This window comes from Toxorhynchites rutilus, chromosome 3 (genome assembly GCF_029784135.1).
Source record: "Toxorhynchites rutilus septentrionalis strain SRP chromosome 3, ASM2978413v1, whole genome shotgun sequence".
In the NCBI taxonomy this organism is placed as follows: domain Eukaryota; kingdom Metazoa; phylum Arthropoda; class Insecta; order Diptera; family Culicidae; genus Toxorhynchites; species Toxorhynchites rutilus.
This window is the reverse complement of record NC_073746.1, coordinates 185,473,310-185,494,293: the sequence shown is the minus strand read 5'-3', so window position 1 is coordinate 185,494,293 and position 20,984 is coordinate 185,473,310. Positions and strand designations below refer to the sequence as shown.

The following is a 20,984-nucleotide window of genomic DNA, read 5'->3' as shown; positions in this document are numbered from 1 at the left end:
ATTTCGAAGACAGTTTGCATGTAGAATTTGTAATATAAAAGTTAGAGTAAGAAAGTTTAGTTAGAGTTAGAGTTTTTCATGGTGACCCTAACGCAACTTAGAAAAAAGGCGCTTCTACAAAGATGTCTCAAATACCTGGGGCAAAAAAATCGTCGAACTAAGTTTACCTTTATCTATAAAGATAAGAAAGTTATATTTTTTATTTCATCGACAATCTTGGTCACCCTATTTTTGGTAACATAAAAATGAGTGCTCATATGTAACAACTTTGTCGAAGACAGTTTTTGTCTAGAGAATAACTATCGAGCTCTGAATACTAATAGCCGCTTAAGAGCACCTCCTGGACCATTGTGCGTTGATCTCAAGATAAATTTCATTACGAAAAAATAAATTTATAATCAAAATTGCGCATTTTTGATAGGCTGTTTCGATATTACGCTTTTTTCTCCGCAACTATTTCTGTTGCTCTTATTTCCTTCTCCTCGATTTTTCCAGTCACGCAATACAGTACGTACATTCGAACAAACGCATTTCGCACTAATACAGGTTCCTCTTCCCTGTTCCTTGCCGCATCCTTCAGGACAAGCGTCCTGACTACAATCGTTGCCTATCCAATTGTCGCTACAAATGCATGAATGATCCACACATCTACCATGACCTGTACAATTGTTGGGACAGTTTGTTACAGAGAATTCTGCTTTGAACCCTTCCAGTACATAGTTGGTGTCACTATACAGAAGTAGCAACATCTGAAACAAAGTTTAAATTAACATCCATATTAGCTGAGCATGTCACATACTCACACTCCCCGATGAGGCGGTCACTTTCTGTGGTTCCGTTTTTCCACTGAAGCTACCGAGCAGAGGCGACCGAAAGGAGTCACCGTCATAGATGAAGATATAATCGTATGAACATTCCGTTCCCATGCTGCGAAAGGTGAGGGTAATGAACTGACTATCATTGTTGGCTTTTATCAGCCACTCGCAGTGTGAATCCTGGGTATAGTTATGTCCTGAAGGACCATCACTGATTTCACCGTACAGTTCCGTGAAAACTCGTCTTGTTTTATCACAAGGTTGCTGCTGTTGATTGTTGTTTGTCATAGACAAACCTATTGTTAGTGGTAAACTACATGCCAACATTAAGAGTAACAGCATGTTTGTGTGGTACTTCTTTAGCATAACATTGATAATGTTTATATGATACCGATTGAACAGAAAGTTCCCTTCTCCGCAAGTATCTATTTCACAATATTTGGTTCAAATTTTCACGCAATTCTGCAGACTTTGTTTACCTCCGGCATACAATGTTATTCTCTGCCCAAAATAAGTAGTCGTAATCATACTGGAACATTTCCACTATTAAAGAATTCAAACATATTAACAGTTTATATTGCCGAGAATCGTCTAAACAGTTTCCAACTTATAGCATCCATTCACAATCTTTTTAGTCACTGTTACATCTTTGGACACTGCCAGCATTATTACTATTCCTGTCGGTACACTCTCCTCGAAACTCATCCTTAACACAACACTTGCATTTTTTGGGAACAGAACAAACCAGCCGCCTCATTTCAATAAATTTCACTAGAAAAACAGAAAAACGACATAAAACTCAAATAAAAAAACATTAACACCGATGATGTCTTGCTAGTGGGAGATTCCATTAATAATCAAGCGTAACGTCAACATAAAGTCAATGTCAACAAAACTTCAAATCTCGCTTAACTTTTGAAAAGGTCCTAAGTAACAAATGTAAACAAATCGAGATAATGGATGCACACCATTAGTTCTCACTCATTGAACACATTGCGAAAAGAACCGTTCAAGTATCTATCCTTTTCACCTTTTTATCACCGATACAAAATATGTCCAATGTACAGATTCTAATTTTAAGCACTCAACTGCTACTTCGGACGCCACTTTGCTATGACGCTCGATACGTCCGAAGTAACAAAGCAACCAAAAGAACACGAAGTCGCACTTCGGACATTTTGAGTTTTTGTTATTTTCGGGTATACAGGGTGGGCCATTTAAAGTGGAAGGATTTGTTTTTGCAATAGCAAAGTAAAGAAGTGGAATTTTAAATATTTTTTTTTGAAATTCATTTATTTTGGTCCAAGGAGATTTGTTCTAACTACTTTTTGATTATGATATCTCGTAAATGACCACCTCTGGCCTTGACCGCAAAATGTGCCCTTTTTTCGGCATTTTCCATCACTTTGCCCAATGTTTGCGCCGATATGGCAGCAATTTCTTGTCGGATATTGTCTTTCAGCGCAGCCAGGGTCCTTGGTTTACCAGTGTATACCTTGGATTTTAAATATCCACATAAAAAAAGTCAGAAGGCGTCAAATTAGGTGATCTCGGTGGTCAGTCATAATCGCCGTTTTTCGATATTAATCTTCCGGTGAACATTTCGCGCAATAATTTGGTCGTGGCAGCCGCTGTATGGCATGTAGCGCCGTCCTGTTGGAACCAGTAATTGTCCAATTCATTTTCACGAACAAATGGTGGTTCGAGCGATGCCTAACTCTTGCGAACGATGGCGACCTGATGTCGATGGAGTCTCTGCAACACTGGCTCGAACGGCATCAATATTCTCGTCGAAACGTCTTGGTCGTTGTCTGGACAGATGACTGGCATTACCAACACTACCAGACGATATAAATTTGGCATATAATCGACGTATAGTGTTGTCTCCAGGCGATGTTTTAACTTTATTTTTATTTTTCCACGCACGTTTAGTTAACACAATTGAGAAGTTATTTTGAATGTACAGCTGAACAATTTCAGCGCGTTGTTTATGTGTGTATTGTGTTAATGGTTAAAATTGTACTGAAATGACGCTTCCAACGCGGTATGACATTTGTTAATCTGACATCTCTGTCAAAAGTTATGGGGTTGCCAGATGCTTCCACTTTAAATGGCCCACCCTGTATATACCGTTTTTAGTGCAATTCTACGAATGATAACAATAGAGATCTGCTTTTAGCACGAAGTGTAAGTTTTGGATCGTTGTTCAGTAGTTATTTTAAAATTTTCATCGTGCAACGTAATTTGTCCAATGTACAAAGCCGTCAGTCAAAACGTCCAATGTAACATTTTTCGCTCGGAGGCTTCAATTTCAAACTAAAATCACATTACAACAGTTTCGATTGGTTTTCCAGAGTTATTATTGGCTGATAGTGGTAAAAGTAGTAATAAAGATCGACTTCTTCTGAAACAATTCGCGGAACAATGTTCCGGTCTTTAACTTCGTTTTTCTCGAGTTGATGTGAATGTTACATAGGACCTTTTCAAAAGTTACGCGAGAAACATTCTCCTACGCAGAGAGCCACATTCAATTCGAATCGACTCCGCACCGTTACAAATTACACTCAACATAACACATAACGACTACAGTGACTCAAATCCGTAATCGTACTCCACCATGCAGATCTCTTTTCCCTATTTAGATAAAGTCACAGTGTCATATGAGAGTTAAAAGGTTTGCTATCTGTTTTCAGAATAATGGTTTTTATTTCTCTATAAATGGCGAATGTATGGAAATTGGCTCAAACTCATATTCGTACGCTGGTTGAAATCTCTACTCGATTTCGAAGGCGTTGGTCAATTTCCGAAATCCATTATTAGTATGGTATCCCTTGTTCATTGCAACTATGTTCAGCTGTCTTTGGTCATATCTACGAGTTCACCATTCAGGAGGAATATTTATTTATGAAACACAGATAACTTCCTCAGTTTTGACGTAGGATTACGTCTTTCGGGAACATATTCGGGTACAAATTGAAAATCTAAAATCGAGCACATCGTGAAAATTGTCCAATATCAAACGCTTATTGCTCAGTCATTTCATGATGGATTGATGAAATTTTTGCGTCAATCGATTTCGGCACTCCATAACAATTTCTCTTCTTGTGCTCCCGTGGCCGAGTGGTTAGCGTCATAACTAACATGCCGGGTGTTCGGGTTCGATTCCCGTTCTGGTCGGGGGAATTTTTCGTCAAAGAAATTTCCTCCGACTTGCACTGTGATCACGCGTATTCTAGAGCTTGCCATTCAGAATGCATTCAAGGCGTGTTATTTGGCATAGAAATCTCAACTAAGTACTAATGAAAAATGACGCAAGTAATACTACGCTGAGACGGCGAAGTTCCTCTAGGAACGTTAGTGCCATTGAAGAAGAAGATAACAATTTCTCATATTGAAAAAAAATATATGTCATGAAAATAACTGACGGTAGATCATCAAAGCAGCAGACGAGCCGTTGTCCGTTCCAGCGAAACGTATCGAGAATCACAGTAGCTGGTAGCAGAGCGACAGCAGGTGATTATGTTTCCACTATTTGCCTTTTTATTTCAGGTCATCAGAAAACCAAAACGTTCAGGTAGGTATTCAGATTCACTTCACTTATTTATCTTCCTTTATTTTAACCTAACTTAACAACTAGTCCAAATTTACTCTATTAAATATCGCACAAATAAATTTTCTTCGTTGCTCACAAAATGGTTGACAGCAGGTGTCGTTGGCCGGAAAAGAGGTTGACGGCAGGCGTCGTTGCACAGGAAAGAGTTAACGGCAGGCGTCGTCGAACAGGAAAGAGAGCGAGGCAAACAAGATGTCCTTCTTTTAGACCCGTCGCGACGTCATTCGTTCCGTATGCGGAAACGATGAAACGTCAGCCAAACGCGAGACAAACGCATAATCAAAATAAACGCATGACTGACGAACGAGGGGTTTTTCGCTTTTGTTGTTCCTCAATCCACAGACAGTTGGCGTCGTGTTGTCGTGTTGTCACGAACATACTGGCCCCTTCAGAATCGTCCATTCTGACAGTTAAACGATAAATGAACATTATTGATGATGGTTCCTCCCAAGACGGGTCTATAGTACTAGGTGAGGCCGTTTCGTCACTAAGTTGGTTAAGGGAGCGGTATATGAAAACAGCACGGAAGATAGTAGAAGGGGAATTATTCGCTTGTAGCGTGAAAGAGACAGACTGATCACCAGCGAGCTTCGGCAATAGCGTATTGTGTTTTGTTTACAAACAAAACACAGTAGACTTCCAAGATGGCTGAAGAGTGGTTTTAGCCAAGACGGGTCTATGGTACTAGGTGAGGCCGTTTCGTCACTAAGTTGGTTAGGGGAGCGGTATATGAAAACAGTACGGAAGAAAGCAGAAGGGGAATTTTTTCCTTGAAGTGTGAAAGAGACAGACTTATCACGAGCGAGCTTGGGCACAAGCGTATTGTGTTTTGTTTACAAACAAAACACAGTAGACTTCCAAGATGGCTGAAGAGTGGTTTTAGCAAGTTGGCCCACCTTAGGATATACTTCTACGCGCCTTGGTTTTAGCAAGTTGGCCCACCTTAGTATATACTTCTAGGCGCCTTGGTTCCTCCGATGATGATGAGAGCGGCTGTCACTCGATAGACGTCAGGCGATGATTGTTTTGATTGCGGGCGATGACGATGACCAGCAATACTCTTTTCCCTAACTAATAAAAGCGTTGCAATTGTTTAATTATAGGTAGCCGTTGGAATCGTGAGGAAAATCAAATGGAATTCATCAGGAAAGTGGATGTTAGTGTTGTTTTTAGTGCTCGGTGGTATTCCGGTGTTTCGCCTTGTGTGGGTGAAATTGGTAGCAAGCAAATCTTCGACACAAGACGAGTGTAGCGTCTGAACGGTCACAACACGGATGACGTCGGCGCCTAGGTGTTTTTCGATGAATCTTGCTGTTGGCCGTACTATCGGAAGATAATTTTCAGCTTGTAGGAGAACAAACTGACCGTTGCTGATGGTGACTGGAGGATTGCACCACTTCGTTCTCGATTGCAGCGTCGATAAATATCCGGAATGCCACATTCTCCAGATGTTCTGCAGCAGTTTTTGAGTTTGCTGCCACTGCGTCAACCGGTTGAGAAGGATTTCAAACACATCCGAATCTGACACGGCCTTCAGAGCGGACCCAAAAGAAAAGTACTCCGGCGTTAGTGGTTGCATTCCTTTGGTAGCACACTCCTGGGCGACTGTTTGACGGTGTTGCTGGTTTCGCACAAGTCGTTGTATTTCGTTGTCCGCTACGAGAAAGTTACGGCCGTTGACGCTGTAAATTACTGCACACTGAGAAACGGAGCGGCGTAGAGCCTGAATTAATTTTGCTGTGCTGAGGTCGGTGACGAGCTCTATGTGCACAGCGCGTGTTGAAAAGCACACAAATACTGCGATGTATGCTTTGCTTGAGGCTGCTCGACGGTAGGGTGGCCGAAGCGCTGTTGGACCCCAGTAGTCCACTGCCACAAGCTTCAGGCGGATCTTAAAACCAAAAGATGCACTGATGAACGACATTTTTGGCAGACTTCTGGCCCCTGTGATCCAGTACCACAGGCGTGGAAGTGTATGTAGGAGTTGTTGAGCAGCATGTAGGTTCTTCAGATGAAAACTGTGAATGTTGTATGGCTGTGATGCGTGAGTGAGACGACCGCCAATCCTGATCAGCCGGTCCAGCGAAATGAATGAAGCTAACCACCGAAATTTGGATCTAACGGGATGTGAATGCTGGAGCCTATTCCACTGGTCTTGCTGCTGAGCGAGTCTGCTCAAAGCAGTTTTGGCGTTTCTGATTCCGTCGCTACTGAGGAGAGTAATTTCCGAAGTTGGAGTTTTGGTGTTGATTGTCTGCTTGTAGTTGTGAACGCGATTCAGCAGGAAACGATGACAGTAGGCCACAACTCGTACGAAGCGGGTGTAGCTGGAGAATTTTCCCATGATTTCGTCGATGAAGCTAGGTTCGATGACCACACACGAAGCCTCTGATGTGGTTAGTTTTACTTCCGGTAGATTTTGCGAGTTGGAGATGTTTTCAGCCTTGGGAAAGTTGTTTTGTCCATCGTCCGCAGGCTGCTGGTGAACTCTCGTTGCTAGAAAGAGAGCGCTCGCGGTAACCGTTCGTTGTTTGAAGATTTGTAGAGGTGTGTCCGGTGTGGAATGCAAGACGATGCACTGCAACGGCGTGTTTCGAGGGTCCACCAAGAGATGATGGAGCATTTGCCTAATGTCAGCAATTAGCGTTTCCTTTTTGCGCCGCGAGCGCATAATGATGCTTCGGAGGTCCTGCACAATCGGATCAACCATTAGGGCATCGTTCAGAGATGCACCGCTGGGAGTTTTAGCCGATGCGTCAAATACGACCCGAAGTTTCGTGGTGTCCCGACGAACAGCGTTGGAGCAGTTGTCTCCAAGCTGCTCGAGTACGTTGTCTTTCAGTGACAGGCGAACGATGTGTCTGCCATTCGAGTTGGGAGTTACAGTATGGAAAAAGTGGTTCTCGCGTGCTGTTTCTTCCACCGAATAGCATGATGAGGGGGTGCCTTCTCCGATGGTCCAAAATTGCTCCATCTGATGTTGCAGTTCAGTGACCGTTGTGACGTTGGCTACGTTGGCGACAATCGGAGTGGTTGGGGTTCCGTTCGCGATTTTCCCGGACAACACCCAACCAAGTACGGAGTTGACGAGGAATGGCGACGAGTCTCCGAGTTGGATTCGACCATCCACCGTGAAGAGGTCAAAAAAGATTTCCGCGCCCAGAATCAAGTCGATCGGATGAGAGCGGTAGAAAGTCGGATCGGCCAACTGAATTCCAGGAGGGATCTTCCATGCAGAGGGATCTATGGATGACGATGGGAGATCGATTGTGACCTTCAGAAGTACCACTAATTCCACGGTGGCGGAGTATTTACTCGTTCTGGAACGTATGGTGGACACGATTTTGTAGCGCGCGTAGGTTGATGACTGCCCAATCCCCGAGATTGGCAGCGAGATCTTTTGACGTGGTGCCTTGATCGACTGCGAGAACGACTCCGTTACGAAACAGCATTCGCTCCCAGAATCCAGAAGAGCCCGAGCGAGATGAGCTGCCCCGTTGGCATCGACCAAGGTTACAATAGCAGTAGCGAGTAGGACGTTCTTGTGACGACTCTCAGATGGAGCGCAGTTAGGCGTATAGTTGAGAGATGCGCTGATACAAGATTTCGGTGTTTGATGTTCAGCCGCTGGAGTGGGGACCGATCTCGCTTGTTCGGATTCAGCGACTACGTTTTCCCCCGAGCAGAGTTGAGTGTGATGACGTCCTCTGCATCTTCGACAAGAGCTGGAAGATGGACAGTCCCGCACCTGATGACCCTTTCAAAGGCAGTTCCTGCAAAGCTGCAGGCGACGAACGTGTTTCTCCTTTCCCTCCAGATCCAGCTTCGAAAAGGCAGGGCAAAGGTAGACCGGATGATGATCGAGGCAGACGGCGCAGTTTCGACCGCTGTTGGTTGACTGCTGAGAAGCGTTGTTACTGACTACTGGCCGTTGAGTAGGCCTTTTCGGCGTAGCAGGGGGTGGAATTTCTGGAGCCTTCATATTGATAGTTTGTAATACTGTCACTCGCCTCTTGATGAAGGTGGTCATTTCCTGGAACGACACGTTGTCCAGCGCAGACGAATGCTCCTCCCAGTCTCTCCTCGTGGTCGGGTCTAGTCGAATGCTAAGCATGCGGATCAGGATTATATCCCAATACTCCGTGCGTTCACCGAGCTGTTTCAGGATCTTCACGTTCGATTCAAATTTCTCGACCATCGAGTGCAATTCCGTCGCAGATTCCCGCTTCAACGAAGGGAAGTCGAATAAAGCATCTACGTAGGTGCGCTTGAGTCGGGCAGTGTTCTGATAGTGATTTATCAGAAGTTCCCATGCAATAGGGTAGTTCTCGGCGCTGATCGGAACGGTCTGAACGAGTTTCAGTGCATCGCCAGCGAGTGAAGAGCGCAGGTAGTAGAACTTTTGTATGCTCGAGAGATCGGCCGAGGAATGAACCAGTGACACAAAAAGGTCGTGGAAATTGAGCCACGTGTCAATATTTCCACTAAACGTAGGCAGTCTGACGTCTGGCAGGCGGATGTGCGACGACTGTGCAGGAAGGTGGCGAGAATGACTAGCCAGAGACGCGATCGACGTAGTAGGCTGCTTGTTCATGGCCAAAAGAAACCCCTTTGCTTTGTAGAAAAGCGACTCGAACGCCATCCGCTCCTTCAAGAGTTCGTCCAGAGCATCATCGTCCAGCATTTCCAGGTCACTTTGGACGCTATCCAGGTCGGTCCACAGCTTCTGAAGGTGCTCCAGACGAACCGGAACTTCGAGGGAGTCCCTATCCTCCTGTTACTCGTCGACAAAGGTTTTGATCTGGATGAGTGATGATTTCAGGCTTTTGTAGCGTGATTTGAGCCCTTTGATGCGGCGTTCGGCGGACATGATGGCAGAGTGAGGATCAGATCTGCAAAACGCAAGACCGCGTAGCTCTCAGGGGAAAATGAATGTTATTGGAAATGCAATTACCTTGTGTAAGGCAATAACGTGCCTTGTATGAATAATTCAATAACAGGAACAATGGTCACTACCCGCAGCGAGCTCGTGGATGTTCTAGAACGTTCCGAATGGATCGAACAATGGCGGATCGTAGATTGTAGCACGTGGGTACCAGATGAGCGGAGTTTCGACGCTTATCCGGTTCGAAGGACCTGATGTCGGTAGATCATCAAAGCAGCAGACGAGCCGTTGTTCGTTCCAGCGAAACGTATCGAGAATCACAGTAGCTGGTAGCAGAGCGACAGCAGGTGATTATGTTTCCACTATTTGCCTTTTTATTTCAGGTCATCAGAAAACCAAAACGTTCAGGTAGGTATTCAGATTCACTTCACTAATTTATCTTCCTTTATTTTAACCTAACTTAACAACTAGTCTAAATTTACTCTATTAAATATCGCACAAATAAATTTTCTTCGTTGCTCACAAAATGGTTGACAGCAGGTTTCGTTGGCCGGAAAAGAGGTTGACGGCAGGCGTCGTTGCACAGGAAAGAGTTAACGGCAGGCGTCGTCGAACAGGAAAGAGAGCGAGGCAAACAAGATGTCCTTCTTTTATACCCGTCGTGACGTCATTCGTTCCGTATGCGGAAACGATGAAACGTCAGCCAAACGCGAGACAAACGCATAATCAAAATAAACGCATGACTGACGAACGAGGGGTTTTTCGCTTTTGTAGTTCCTCAATCCACAGACAGTTGGCGCTCCTTCGTGTTGTCACGAACAATTCAAAAGTCTCAATCCCTATCCTAACGGAAATGCCCACTTCTGATTGGTCGAAATTGACGATACATGCGGTGGTTCCCTAACAGAGACATCAAAACCAACCTGCCTGGGGGAAATCGGGATTGCAAATACATAAAAGTAGGAGGAGCTTTTGTTCCTACCAAGCTGCCCGGGGGAAATCGGAATTTCAAATCGGGGGCATTTTTATATTGCAAGTAAGGTGAGTGATACGATTAATTCTAGCAAATAAAATTTAAATTTGGAACCTTAATGTTTTTTTTATCCCATTTATTTATTTAAGGCTCATTAGCATTTTAGCTGTAACAGAGCCGAATTTTAATCGTGTACATGTCACATGATTATCATATCTATAATTAGCACATTACACAGTTGCCATTCGCCAGTATTCCTTCTATACCATTACATATGGTACATACACACAGTAGCCATTTAGGCGTAAGGGTATTCTTTCTGTTCTTCCATTATCCAGTTGGACCACCGGACAGCGGAGACAGTTGATTGATCATTGTTGAGTTATTTATAGAACAGTAGCTCGATGTGTCTGGCAGAGCAGAGCAGTTGTATGGATGAATCGATCTTATTTCGACCGTGGATCGATCTCCATCGCTGATGATTGTTGCGTGGACGTAGCTATTCTGTAACAACACAAAGATGGTCAATGAGGGCCCTGAGTTTTGAACTCACGATCGATCGCTTACTAAGCGAACGCGCAACCAATGTGGCTACGGAGACCCCCAACCTTAATGTTGGTTGCTTCGTGAAATTTCATATCAATGATCGATTGTGTATTGTGAAAAATTTAGCACAAGTGTAAGTGTAAAATTGTATATGGTAGCAGTTGTGTTAAAAATGACTTGAAATATGAAACGATTTATTTCAATTTTCATAAATAAAAACCAAGGTGTGTTCCCGCTCGAGAACAGGTCGTTTGGTTTAAGCTGTTTGTTTTGTTGTGTTCATTTTCACCCAAGGAAAGTTTATGCGGCGAGAAAAATTGGAAAAGTGAAGCAATATTAGAAAAAGTTTTTTCTTATATGCTCTACATTTAGTATTAGTTGTTGTTAGTCCAATTAAAATCCGCATTGGGTTAAATAAACACAGAGAAAGTACAAATTATAAAAGAAATTTACCTTTTCCATTTCAAATGTTTTCTCTATATTAAGGTAACATGTTTTGCTGATGAGAAAAATTGATGATTGTGTTCGGTATTGGTCATTATCTTATATTACATTGGGGAGTTTTTTTTTGTTTTTTTCATCCATACATAACCTAGGAGGCATCTCGTCTAGGATCACAGAGGGCGGTTTTCATCGTATCCCATTCCACTTCGGTATCTTTTATCTTATGCTCACCATCCAACGCATGTTTACCATCCTTCTATCATCATCACTCGGTAAACACTGGTGCAGTGAGCAAACAATTGCAAACAATCAAACAAAATGGCCCTTTTCAGAGCCACCAAATCATTATCAAAGAGTTTAACTATATAATTCTTCCAACGTATCCAAAATCAACAGATAGCCTAACGGAATCCTACGTCAACTATGCGGTCGTGTCTCGGACACAACCCTCCTGTGATTTTTTTTTTACTAGGATTGATGTCGGATGATTGTGGAGGAATATCAATAACTTTTAAGCAATTGTAATGTAACCATGTACGAACTTTATATGTCTTGAGCTCTGGGTCATTGTCTTGGCAAAACTTGAATCCTCGATTTCATCACATTTTGTTGACACTTTGCTTCATATTTTCCTTCAGGATGTTCAAGTAAACATTCTGATCCAATACACCATCGATGAAAACCAAATTGCCCATACATGCATCCTCATACCACCCCTCCACCACCACCATGTTTGAACGTTGCTTTCAGATTTTTTTATGTTTAATTCATCGTTCGCTTCCTACTTACAAAATGATAACCATCAGAGCCAAAAATATCAAATTAGAATCCATCCACGGAAATAAGATCTTAACAGTAAGACATTGATGTGTTTCATGCTGTTTGGAATAATCAAATTGGAGTTACTGATTTTTTTTGCTGAGAAATGGTTTGTCCCTCTGAGCTCGGGCATCCAAGTTGCCCTTCCTAGGCACATTACAAACTTTTGTTTGCTCAATTTGGTATTTATCGATAGTGTAATGGATCAGAATGTTTACTAGAACATCATGGAGGAAAATATGAAACAAAGTGTTAACAAAATGTAATGAAATCGAGGATTCAAGTTATGCCAAGACAATGACCCAGAGCTCAAGACATATAAAGTTCGTACATTGTTACATTACAATTACTCAAAAGTTATTGATATTCCTCAACGGTCCCAATAAAAAATTGAGGAAGTTATCTGTGTAGGAAATTTAAAAATCATTAAATTTCTAAAAATAACAATTTTAAAAACCACTTGATGTAAAAATTGATAAATAAAGATAGTTGCAATGAACAAGAGATACCATACTAATGATGGAATTCGGAAATTGACCAACGCTTTCGAAATCGAGTAGAGATTCCAACCAGCGTACGAATCTGAGTTTGGACCAATTTTTCATACATTAGCACATACATTTGTAGAGAAATAAAAACCATTATTCTGAAAAAAGATATCAAACCTTTTAACTCTCATATGACACTATGACTTTAACTAAATAGAATGTTCCGAAAGCTTGTTTCCGATTTTCAAATGAAGGGAAAAGAGATCTGCATGGTGGAGTACGATTACGGATGTGAGTCACTGTATATAACGCGCAACGCTATCATTTTCCAAATTCAGCGCCAAGATGATGCCAAAAAAGGGTTCGGGTTTAACTGGTCGGGTGACTTTCCGCAAAAAAAAAATGATTCCGATTTGCATTGAGGTCACGCGTATTCTAGAGCCTGCCACTCAGAATACATTCAAGGTGTGTTATTTTGCATAAAAATCTCTTCTAGGTACTAATAAAAAAGACACAAGCAATAATCTACTTTTTTGACGTAGAACTACGTCTTTCATTAAGGGTGCCAAATCAGAAAACAGGTCACGTTTTTATGAAATAAAGTTAACGTTAATAACTATTTTTGCCGCAAATGGATTTTGGCGATTTACATACCAAACAAATCGGAAATTCCCTAAGATTTGTTTGATATGCTATACATTATAATCCTATAGTTTGTATATGGTTTTAATTCATGAAAATTGGAAGCATTCCCATATCGTCATACATTTGTTCTGTCCGTTTGTTTGCTTTCCCGAACAGAGATGTCAATAACGAGCAACTTATCGACGAGCAACGCAGGGGAAATCGTAAGAGTTAAGTCTCTATGAACGAAGGAAAAGAAGAAGAACGAAGGGGAATATTTGTCTAGAGTATAAACAGTGGATCTCGCTGAGGCAAATTTTCATTCTTTGTGAAGAAATCGACTGAACAACATCGTTGCTGGGCGAGCTGGACGGCGAGGGATCGAATGGTTTTCTCAAGACAATGAGGGTGGAGGAGTAATACACCCATACCTCGCTTAACGGCCTAGATACGTTCCACGAAAAAGTGGAAAGAGTAGTTCCTTGTTTAGTGTCATCACATATCTTCGTAACGGATTGAGCTGTGGACGCGACCAAATTTCTCACTCGCTGATGTCTCTGACATTGCAATCATTACATCAAATTGACACCATTCCAATAAGGTTCAGAACTACATAGTTGAGTGGGGAATCATTAAACTAGGCTCACCAAGAAAATAATTGTTCTGGAATTTTGTGTGTCATTTGGTTTTGCATGACAGTAGCAAAACTATCTCAACCAAGGATGAAGGCTAAGCTAATCGAGACCGGAAATATTAATAGGAAGCGCTTCTGTTGAGAAGAGCGCAAAGCGAAGATAAGTGTGTATATTTATATATATATATATATATATATATATATATATATATAAAAATGGAGTGATGTCTGTCTGTCTGTCTGATTCTTATAGACTCGGAAACTACTGAACCGATCGACATGAAAATTGGTATGTAGGGGTTTTTGGGGCCGGGGAAGGTTTTCGTGATATTTTGAGACCCCTGCCCCCTCTCTAAGGGGGGGCTGCCATACAAATGAAACACAAATTTCTGCATTACTCGGAAATTAACCAAGCAAACGAAACCAAAGTTGGCATGTGAAAGTTTTAGGGTGCAAGAAATGTTTCTATGATGGTTAGACAGTCCTTCCCCCACTCAAAGGGGGGGCTGCCATACAAATGAAACACAAATTTCTGCATTACTCGAGAATTAATCAAGCAAATGAAATCAAATTTGGCATGTGGAGGTTTTAGGATGCAATAAATGTTTCTATGGTGATAAGATACTCCTTCCCCCTCTCTTAGAGGGGGCTGCCATACAAATGAAACATAATTTTTTGCATTACTCGGAAATTAATCAATCAAACGAAACCAAAGTTGGCATGTGAAAGTTTCAGGGGGCAATAAATGTTTCTATGATGGTTAGACAGTCCTTCCCCCACTCAAAGGGGGGGCTGCCATACAAATGAAACACAAATTTCTGCATTACTCGAGAATTAATCAAGCAAATGAAACCAAATTTGGCATGTGGAGGTTTTAGAATGCAATAAATGTTTCTATGGTGTTAAGATACTCCTTCCCCCTCTCTTAGAGGCGGCTGCCGTACAAATGAAACACAAATTTTTGCATTACCCGAGAATTAATCAAGCAAATTAAACCAAACTAGGCATTTGGAAACTTTAGGGTGCAATGAATGTTTCTATGGTGGTTAGATACTCCTCCCCCCTCTCTTAGGGGTGGCTGCCATACAAATAAAACACAAATTTCTGCATTACTCGAGAATTAATCAAGTAAATGGGCGGGACGAAGTTTGCCGGGTTAGCTAGTGATACATATAAACAAGGAGGGGAGCTAGCGGTAGGGAAATATTTACGCTAGGGTATTAGTAATGAATCTCTGCTGAGGAAAATATTCAGCCTTTTTTCAAGCAGTTACCATTGTTTGTTTTCTGTCATCAATGCATTGAACTGACGCTATAGAGAAGCAGGTGTCAAGGTTGTGCACCAAAAATTTTTTGTGGTATACCAAGTTGTTCAATAAGTTATATTAAGTTATTAATTTATTTGGGCTCGCGTGCCGGTCGCAAAACTGCTTCCAACTAGGGTTGTAATCTAATCTTGATCACAATGAAGCAGTGTTACTCTTTTCGAGGTTTTGGAGATCAACAGATAGAGTTTATTTCGTTTATTTAGTCATCAAGAAAGTAAATGTCGTTCTAGAATTTTGTGTGTAGTTTGGTTTCGCTTACCAGTAGCAAAACTTTCTCCACTAAGGATGACAGCTTATCCCGATCATGCGAGATTCGTGCGTTCTGCGAGCACAAGAAGGAATCATCAAACAATTATCGTCTACAATAATGAATCATCGCACAAGAATAAATCATCAAACAATGATTTTACAATAAAAAAAAAACATTTCAGGGTGACCAAACTGGTAGAATGATTTTCAAAATTTTCGTAGCATTATAAAATAATATCTGCAATTATAAACAAGCGACTTGAATTAAACCACAGCGTAGTTCTACGTCAACAATGCGGTCGTTTCTTGAACACAACCTCCTATAATATTTTATCCCAACAGTTTATTTTATTAGACTCATTTAGTAATTCAGCTGTAACAGAGCCGAATTAATTCGTGTAATTTTTTTGCTTAAGATAACTTTTGTTGTATATTACACTGTAACCTTTTTGAGACGTAAGAGTATCGATATCTATCGATAAACATTTGTTTTTTTTTATCTATAACACAGTAGCCGTTTAGGCGCAAGAGAATTCCTATTCTATCGATGCACAACACATGTCGCCTTTTTTCAGCGTAAGAATATTGCTATTGTTCGAATGTTCACAGTTGGGCTGTTCACAGCGGGCTCAGTTACTTAAGTTTAAAGGAGCCGAATTCTTAAATATAATTTTAAAACTATATATATAAACAATTTTCTTACATCTATGAATACTACCTAATGATCTACGTTGATACGGAAAATGTTTCTTACGAACATTAGTGCCATTCAAGAAGATGATGCCTACAAAAGGTGTCTATGTGACACGAAATATTCCCATTCCACCATGAACTGCGAGCCAAAACTACACAAATACTGATAACGCAAACACCGATTGAGCACCTCGAGACCAAGGATGGAAAATAAAGGAGCATGATTTGATCAATCATGAAATGTACAGATCGCGATCTGTACAAACAACAGGTATTTGCAAATACAATCAAGATTCCGTTAGGGCTAAACGATTTTAATGCTCATTTTTCACTTGTGATTTCCATTTGGATTTATTTACTAGAAAATCTTCGGAAAAGTTGCTCTTTACACCCCAAACTATAATCCTTCTAAAATTACCCATTTGGTGAGTTAAAGCAAACGCATTATTGGCAAAAGCTATCACGATATCGAAAAAGTGGTTTGGTTTTGCAAGGTAAATTTGACAAGACAAGTTGAATATCGAGACTATTATTCAATGGATGTAGATGGTATATTTGAAGCCTTCCAATCTTTTGATTGGTTAAGTTTTTATCGATCAATTGATCCTAATGTATAGCTTAATTTTTTCAATTCAAATATAAAATACTTGCACGATAATTTTGTACCTATTCGAACCGGAACAAGCTAAAAACCCCTGGTTTAATGATCGCATCTGTAGATCCGTCATTGATCATGATCAGGCTTACGAAAAGTGGAAAAATAGCAAAAATCCTAATGATCATAAAGTATTCAAAACACTTCAGAACAAAGTGACTCTGGGGGGTCTCCGTAGCCACATTGGTTGCGCGTTCGCTTAGTAAGCGATCGATCGTGAGTTCAAAACTCAGGGCCCTCATTGACCATCTTTGTGTTGTTACAGAATAGCTACGTCCACGCAACAATCATCAGCGATGGAGATCGATCCACGGTCGAAATAAGATCGATTCATCCATACAACTGCTCTGCTCTGCCAGACACATCGGGCTGCTGTTCTATAAATAACTCAACAATGATCAATCAACTGTCTCCGCTGTCCGGTGGTCCAACTGGATAATGGAAGAACAGAAAGAATAACTCTTACGCCTAAATGGCTACTGTGTGAATGTACCATATGTAATGGTATAGAAGGAATACTGGCGAATGGCAACTGTGTAATGTGCTAATTATAGATATCACGTGACATGTACACGATTCAAATTCGGCTCTGTTACAGCTAATGAGCCTTAAATAAATAAATGGGATAAAAAAAAGTGACTCTGCTTATTCGTCAGGCGAAGGAAACGTTTTATGATAGTCGGATTGACAGCAATGTTGCTTCTAAACAATTATGGAAGAGATCTAAAAACTTAGGGCTAGGTGAATCTAAGAAATCATCTCCTGTGTCATTTGATTCGAATGAAATAAATGAAGCTTTCGTTAGTAATTGATCAAAAACTGAAAGATCAAGTTTATTTTCCATCACCATCCGACACCGAGAGTCGATTTGTTCTCTTGAGCTGAAACATAAAATGAGATAGAGTATATTACAAACCTACCTTTAACCGTAAAAGGCTTATCTTTCAACTTTTCAATGCTCTTATTGCCACTAAAACAATTCCACACACAAAAAGCAAAAAAAAATATATTGCAAAATAATACTGGTTGTTTACACACATTGCGGCTGATGGCCAAGATGGCTGAAAAGCCATTCTCATAAGTCACGGTACCGTATTGTACTTATCGTGGGGCATCCATATAATAATACACAGCATTTGACAGCGTCAAACATGTCCGAGTCGCAAATGCAATTTGCGACCACTGTCACTCGCGAGAACTGCCAAACTCTCCAGCTGGTATAAATCAAGGCGCCTAACATACTGCCAGGTGGGTCAAAATTTAGAAAACGAAATCAATAATGCATTTTCAGAATGAAATTAACACACTTCTAAAATGAAAATAAAGCCGCAGGGCTCATCCATAAACAAGGAAAATATGTTCCATACGAATTGAAGGCGAGAGATGTCGAACGGCGATCTTAGGCGCCTCGCACACCGGAGCAATAAGCAACTAGCAACTATCAACATGCAATAAGCAATATTATCGCCAATGGATTTTTCCATTTAATCTTTGTTGATCTCGCATACCGACGCAATACGATATCGCTGTCGCCTTTACAGAGCAACACATGTCGCTAGCAACACGGCGTGTCGGTTGAAGAGCAACTTATCGCCCATATTTTGACAAGTTTCGTACATTAAGCCGATTGTTTGCATAATGTCGGGGGTTTTTATTGCTCTGGTATGCGAAGAACAACAAAATATGTTTCCTGTTGCATATTGCGTATTGCAGTTTGCTAGTTGTTTATTGCTCCGGTGTGCGAGCCGCCTTACGTGTCCGAAATGTTGGTTGAACGCCACTAGAGAAAATCTTTTTTACGTCGAATCGTTATCGGGGACGAAAAATGGATTTACGACAATCCTAAAAGCAAAAGATCGTGTGTAAAGACCGCCCAACCAGGAGCATTATTCACAACCAGGAGAATATTTACGGTGCCAAAGTAATGATCTGTATTTGATGGGATCAAAAGGGTGTGATCTACTCTGAGCTGCTAAAACCTGGTGAAACGTCCAAAGCGAGCTATTGTCGAAAAACGTCCAGATTATGCGATCAGACCCTAGTCGATAATCACCCATATTCTGCTTTCCGCCGGATTTGCATTTCGTTCGAAACCATTATTTCGTTCAAGTAATAATTTCGCTTTCGCTGTTTCGAACGTTTTGCCCATTTTATGTTCGAAGTGAAACAGATCGAACGAAATGCAAAAACAACTCGAACGGAATACCGAATAGAATTTTATCAAGTCGTTCGAAATATTTCGAATCGATCGAAATACAGATTAGGGGTGAATATTCCATCATGATAACACTCGGCCTCATGTTGCATTTCGAGTTAAAAACTATTTGGAAAATAGCGAATGGGAAATTCTGGTTCACCCTCCTTATACACTGCGTTTCACAACTATAGAACCACAAATTTTCTCTGAGTTTCCAGAGATATGTAAGAAGTCGGTTGAATTGGAGTATACAGTGTAGAATACAATAACTATCTTCATTTAAAAGACTGGCCATTTCAACTTTATAGTTGTGTTCAGGCGCGAAACATTCAAAAAACTAAAATTCCAGTGTTTCATAACTATAGAACCAGATGGAAAAACTCTCATTCCTTTACAAAATTAACATCAATTTCACATGAATTACAATAAGTTTCTAATTCGTAGACCATCTTTAGTTCTCAATTAGTTTAAGTAAGCCATTCGGAGTGGTTTCGACCAAGTTGCACCATTTTGTAGTGTGTATCTCGTTCTACGCAAAGGATACTTCTCGTTTAAGCTCATACTGCTCATACTCATACTGCTTGTAAGCTGCATCTATTATTCGTCCGATCACTCCTCATAAGTTCCTGACAGGGTTTCGATTTGGTAAACAAGCTGACCAGTCCAGAATCTGAAGCCCCTATTCATTGAACCATCCCATAACCTCCCGGATTTTATGAATTGATGCCAAATTACCCAATTATCACATTGTTTTTTATGCAAAAACAGGAAGTGGGTTATATCTATGGTATTACCGCAAGGATGACGTAGGACTATCGTTGATTTAGAGATCATTTGTTTGAAGTTGAATTTAAATCCATTCTGAATGAATGAATAAATTAATATTTGGGGGACTTCGAAAACGAGAGCGTTACGTTGGAGGCACAAAGTTTTATGCATCCAATATAGGATACGAAAAACCTTGTTCTGAAGAATAATCTTCAGAAGCTAACCTGCTAACTGTACTTGATTGACAAATCACAAACCCAAATGTATTATATGTATATTTTATGGATAGAAAACATTAAAATAAACTCTTTCACATGAATGTATTTTTAAATTCCCAGAGGAACTGGCAGATTATTTTTAGTAACGATTAGATATTTCCACATTTTCCTCGGTACTGGAAGCCCACCAGTGGTTAATGCTAATCCGATAACCACCTGTTAATAGCACTTGATTGAAAAATATTTGGTCAGTGTTTTTTTTTTCCAAAATATATATTTTTATAAAGGCTCATATGGCGTTAGCCTCACGGGGCCGGGACTTCAATACTTTGACAATTTTTCTTATTATCTATGTTAGTAATATGTAACCGATTACTCGCGGTTGGCTCGAGGTTAGTATTACAAGTGTTTTCGTAATTGGGATGTTGCTGTCTCCAATGCTCTGTACGTGTGCCCGATACGGGATACTTCCTATTGGGATGCAGCTGACCATTAATCAGCAACGCCCCCCTAGTCTGTACCTCATATCTAGCGTGGTGCGTCTTTCTCGACTCGAGGAATCCAGGATAGGATGGTCACTAGCCGGCGCAATCATCAGTTCGTGTAGAGTTGTCATGAGCGGTACAACCTTTGGCTCTTGTTGAATGATCAGTGGACTGCACAACCTTTGGCCCGTGTGTCTGTAAAGAATGTGTGTATGTATTGCCGCGACTAAGTAAAAGTTTATCGATCGGATAGGAGGGATATGAACCGGGGACACAACGAAGGAAACATCATTAAACGTTGACATCGGCGTTTCTGAGGAACAGGTATAGATGAAGCAGAAGATCAGGATCACGGCTACCTAAGATATCCCGGACGGGGATCTCCGATTGTCTGCCTTGTGCTCTCAGTACTCTAGAGAGCTGAGAGCGAGCAGTATGGAACCGGATACACGACCAGACAACATGCTCGATGTCGTGGTAGCCATCGCCACAATCACAAAGATTGTTTGCTGCGAGCCCAATGCGATAGAGATGCGCGTTTAGGTTGTAGT

General features: G+C 41.1%; 1 protein-coding gene across 1 annotated transcript in view; it reads right to left on the bottom strand.

Moving 5' to 3' along the window:
* The window catches only part of LOC129776154 (multiple epidermal growth factor-like domains protein 8), a 37,385-nt gene extending 19,542 nt beyond the window's left edge, over nt 1-17,843 (bottom strand). Inside the window, exons 1-3 of the mRNA XM_055781609.1 lie at nt 17,686-17,843; nt 804-1,586; nt 516-749 (exon numbers count right to left, since the gene is read on the bottom strand). Of these exons, the coding sequence (XP_055637584.1) occupies nt 516-749; nt 804-1,181 (612 nt within the window). The 5' untranslated portion in view covers nt 1,182-1,586; nt 17,686-17,843. The remainder of the gene's footprint in view (nt 1-515; nt 750-803; nt 1,587-17,685) is intronic.
* Nucleotides 17,844-20,984: the final 3,141 nt, after the last annotated feature.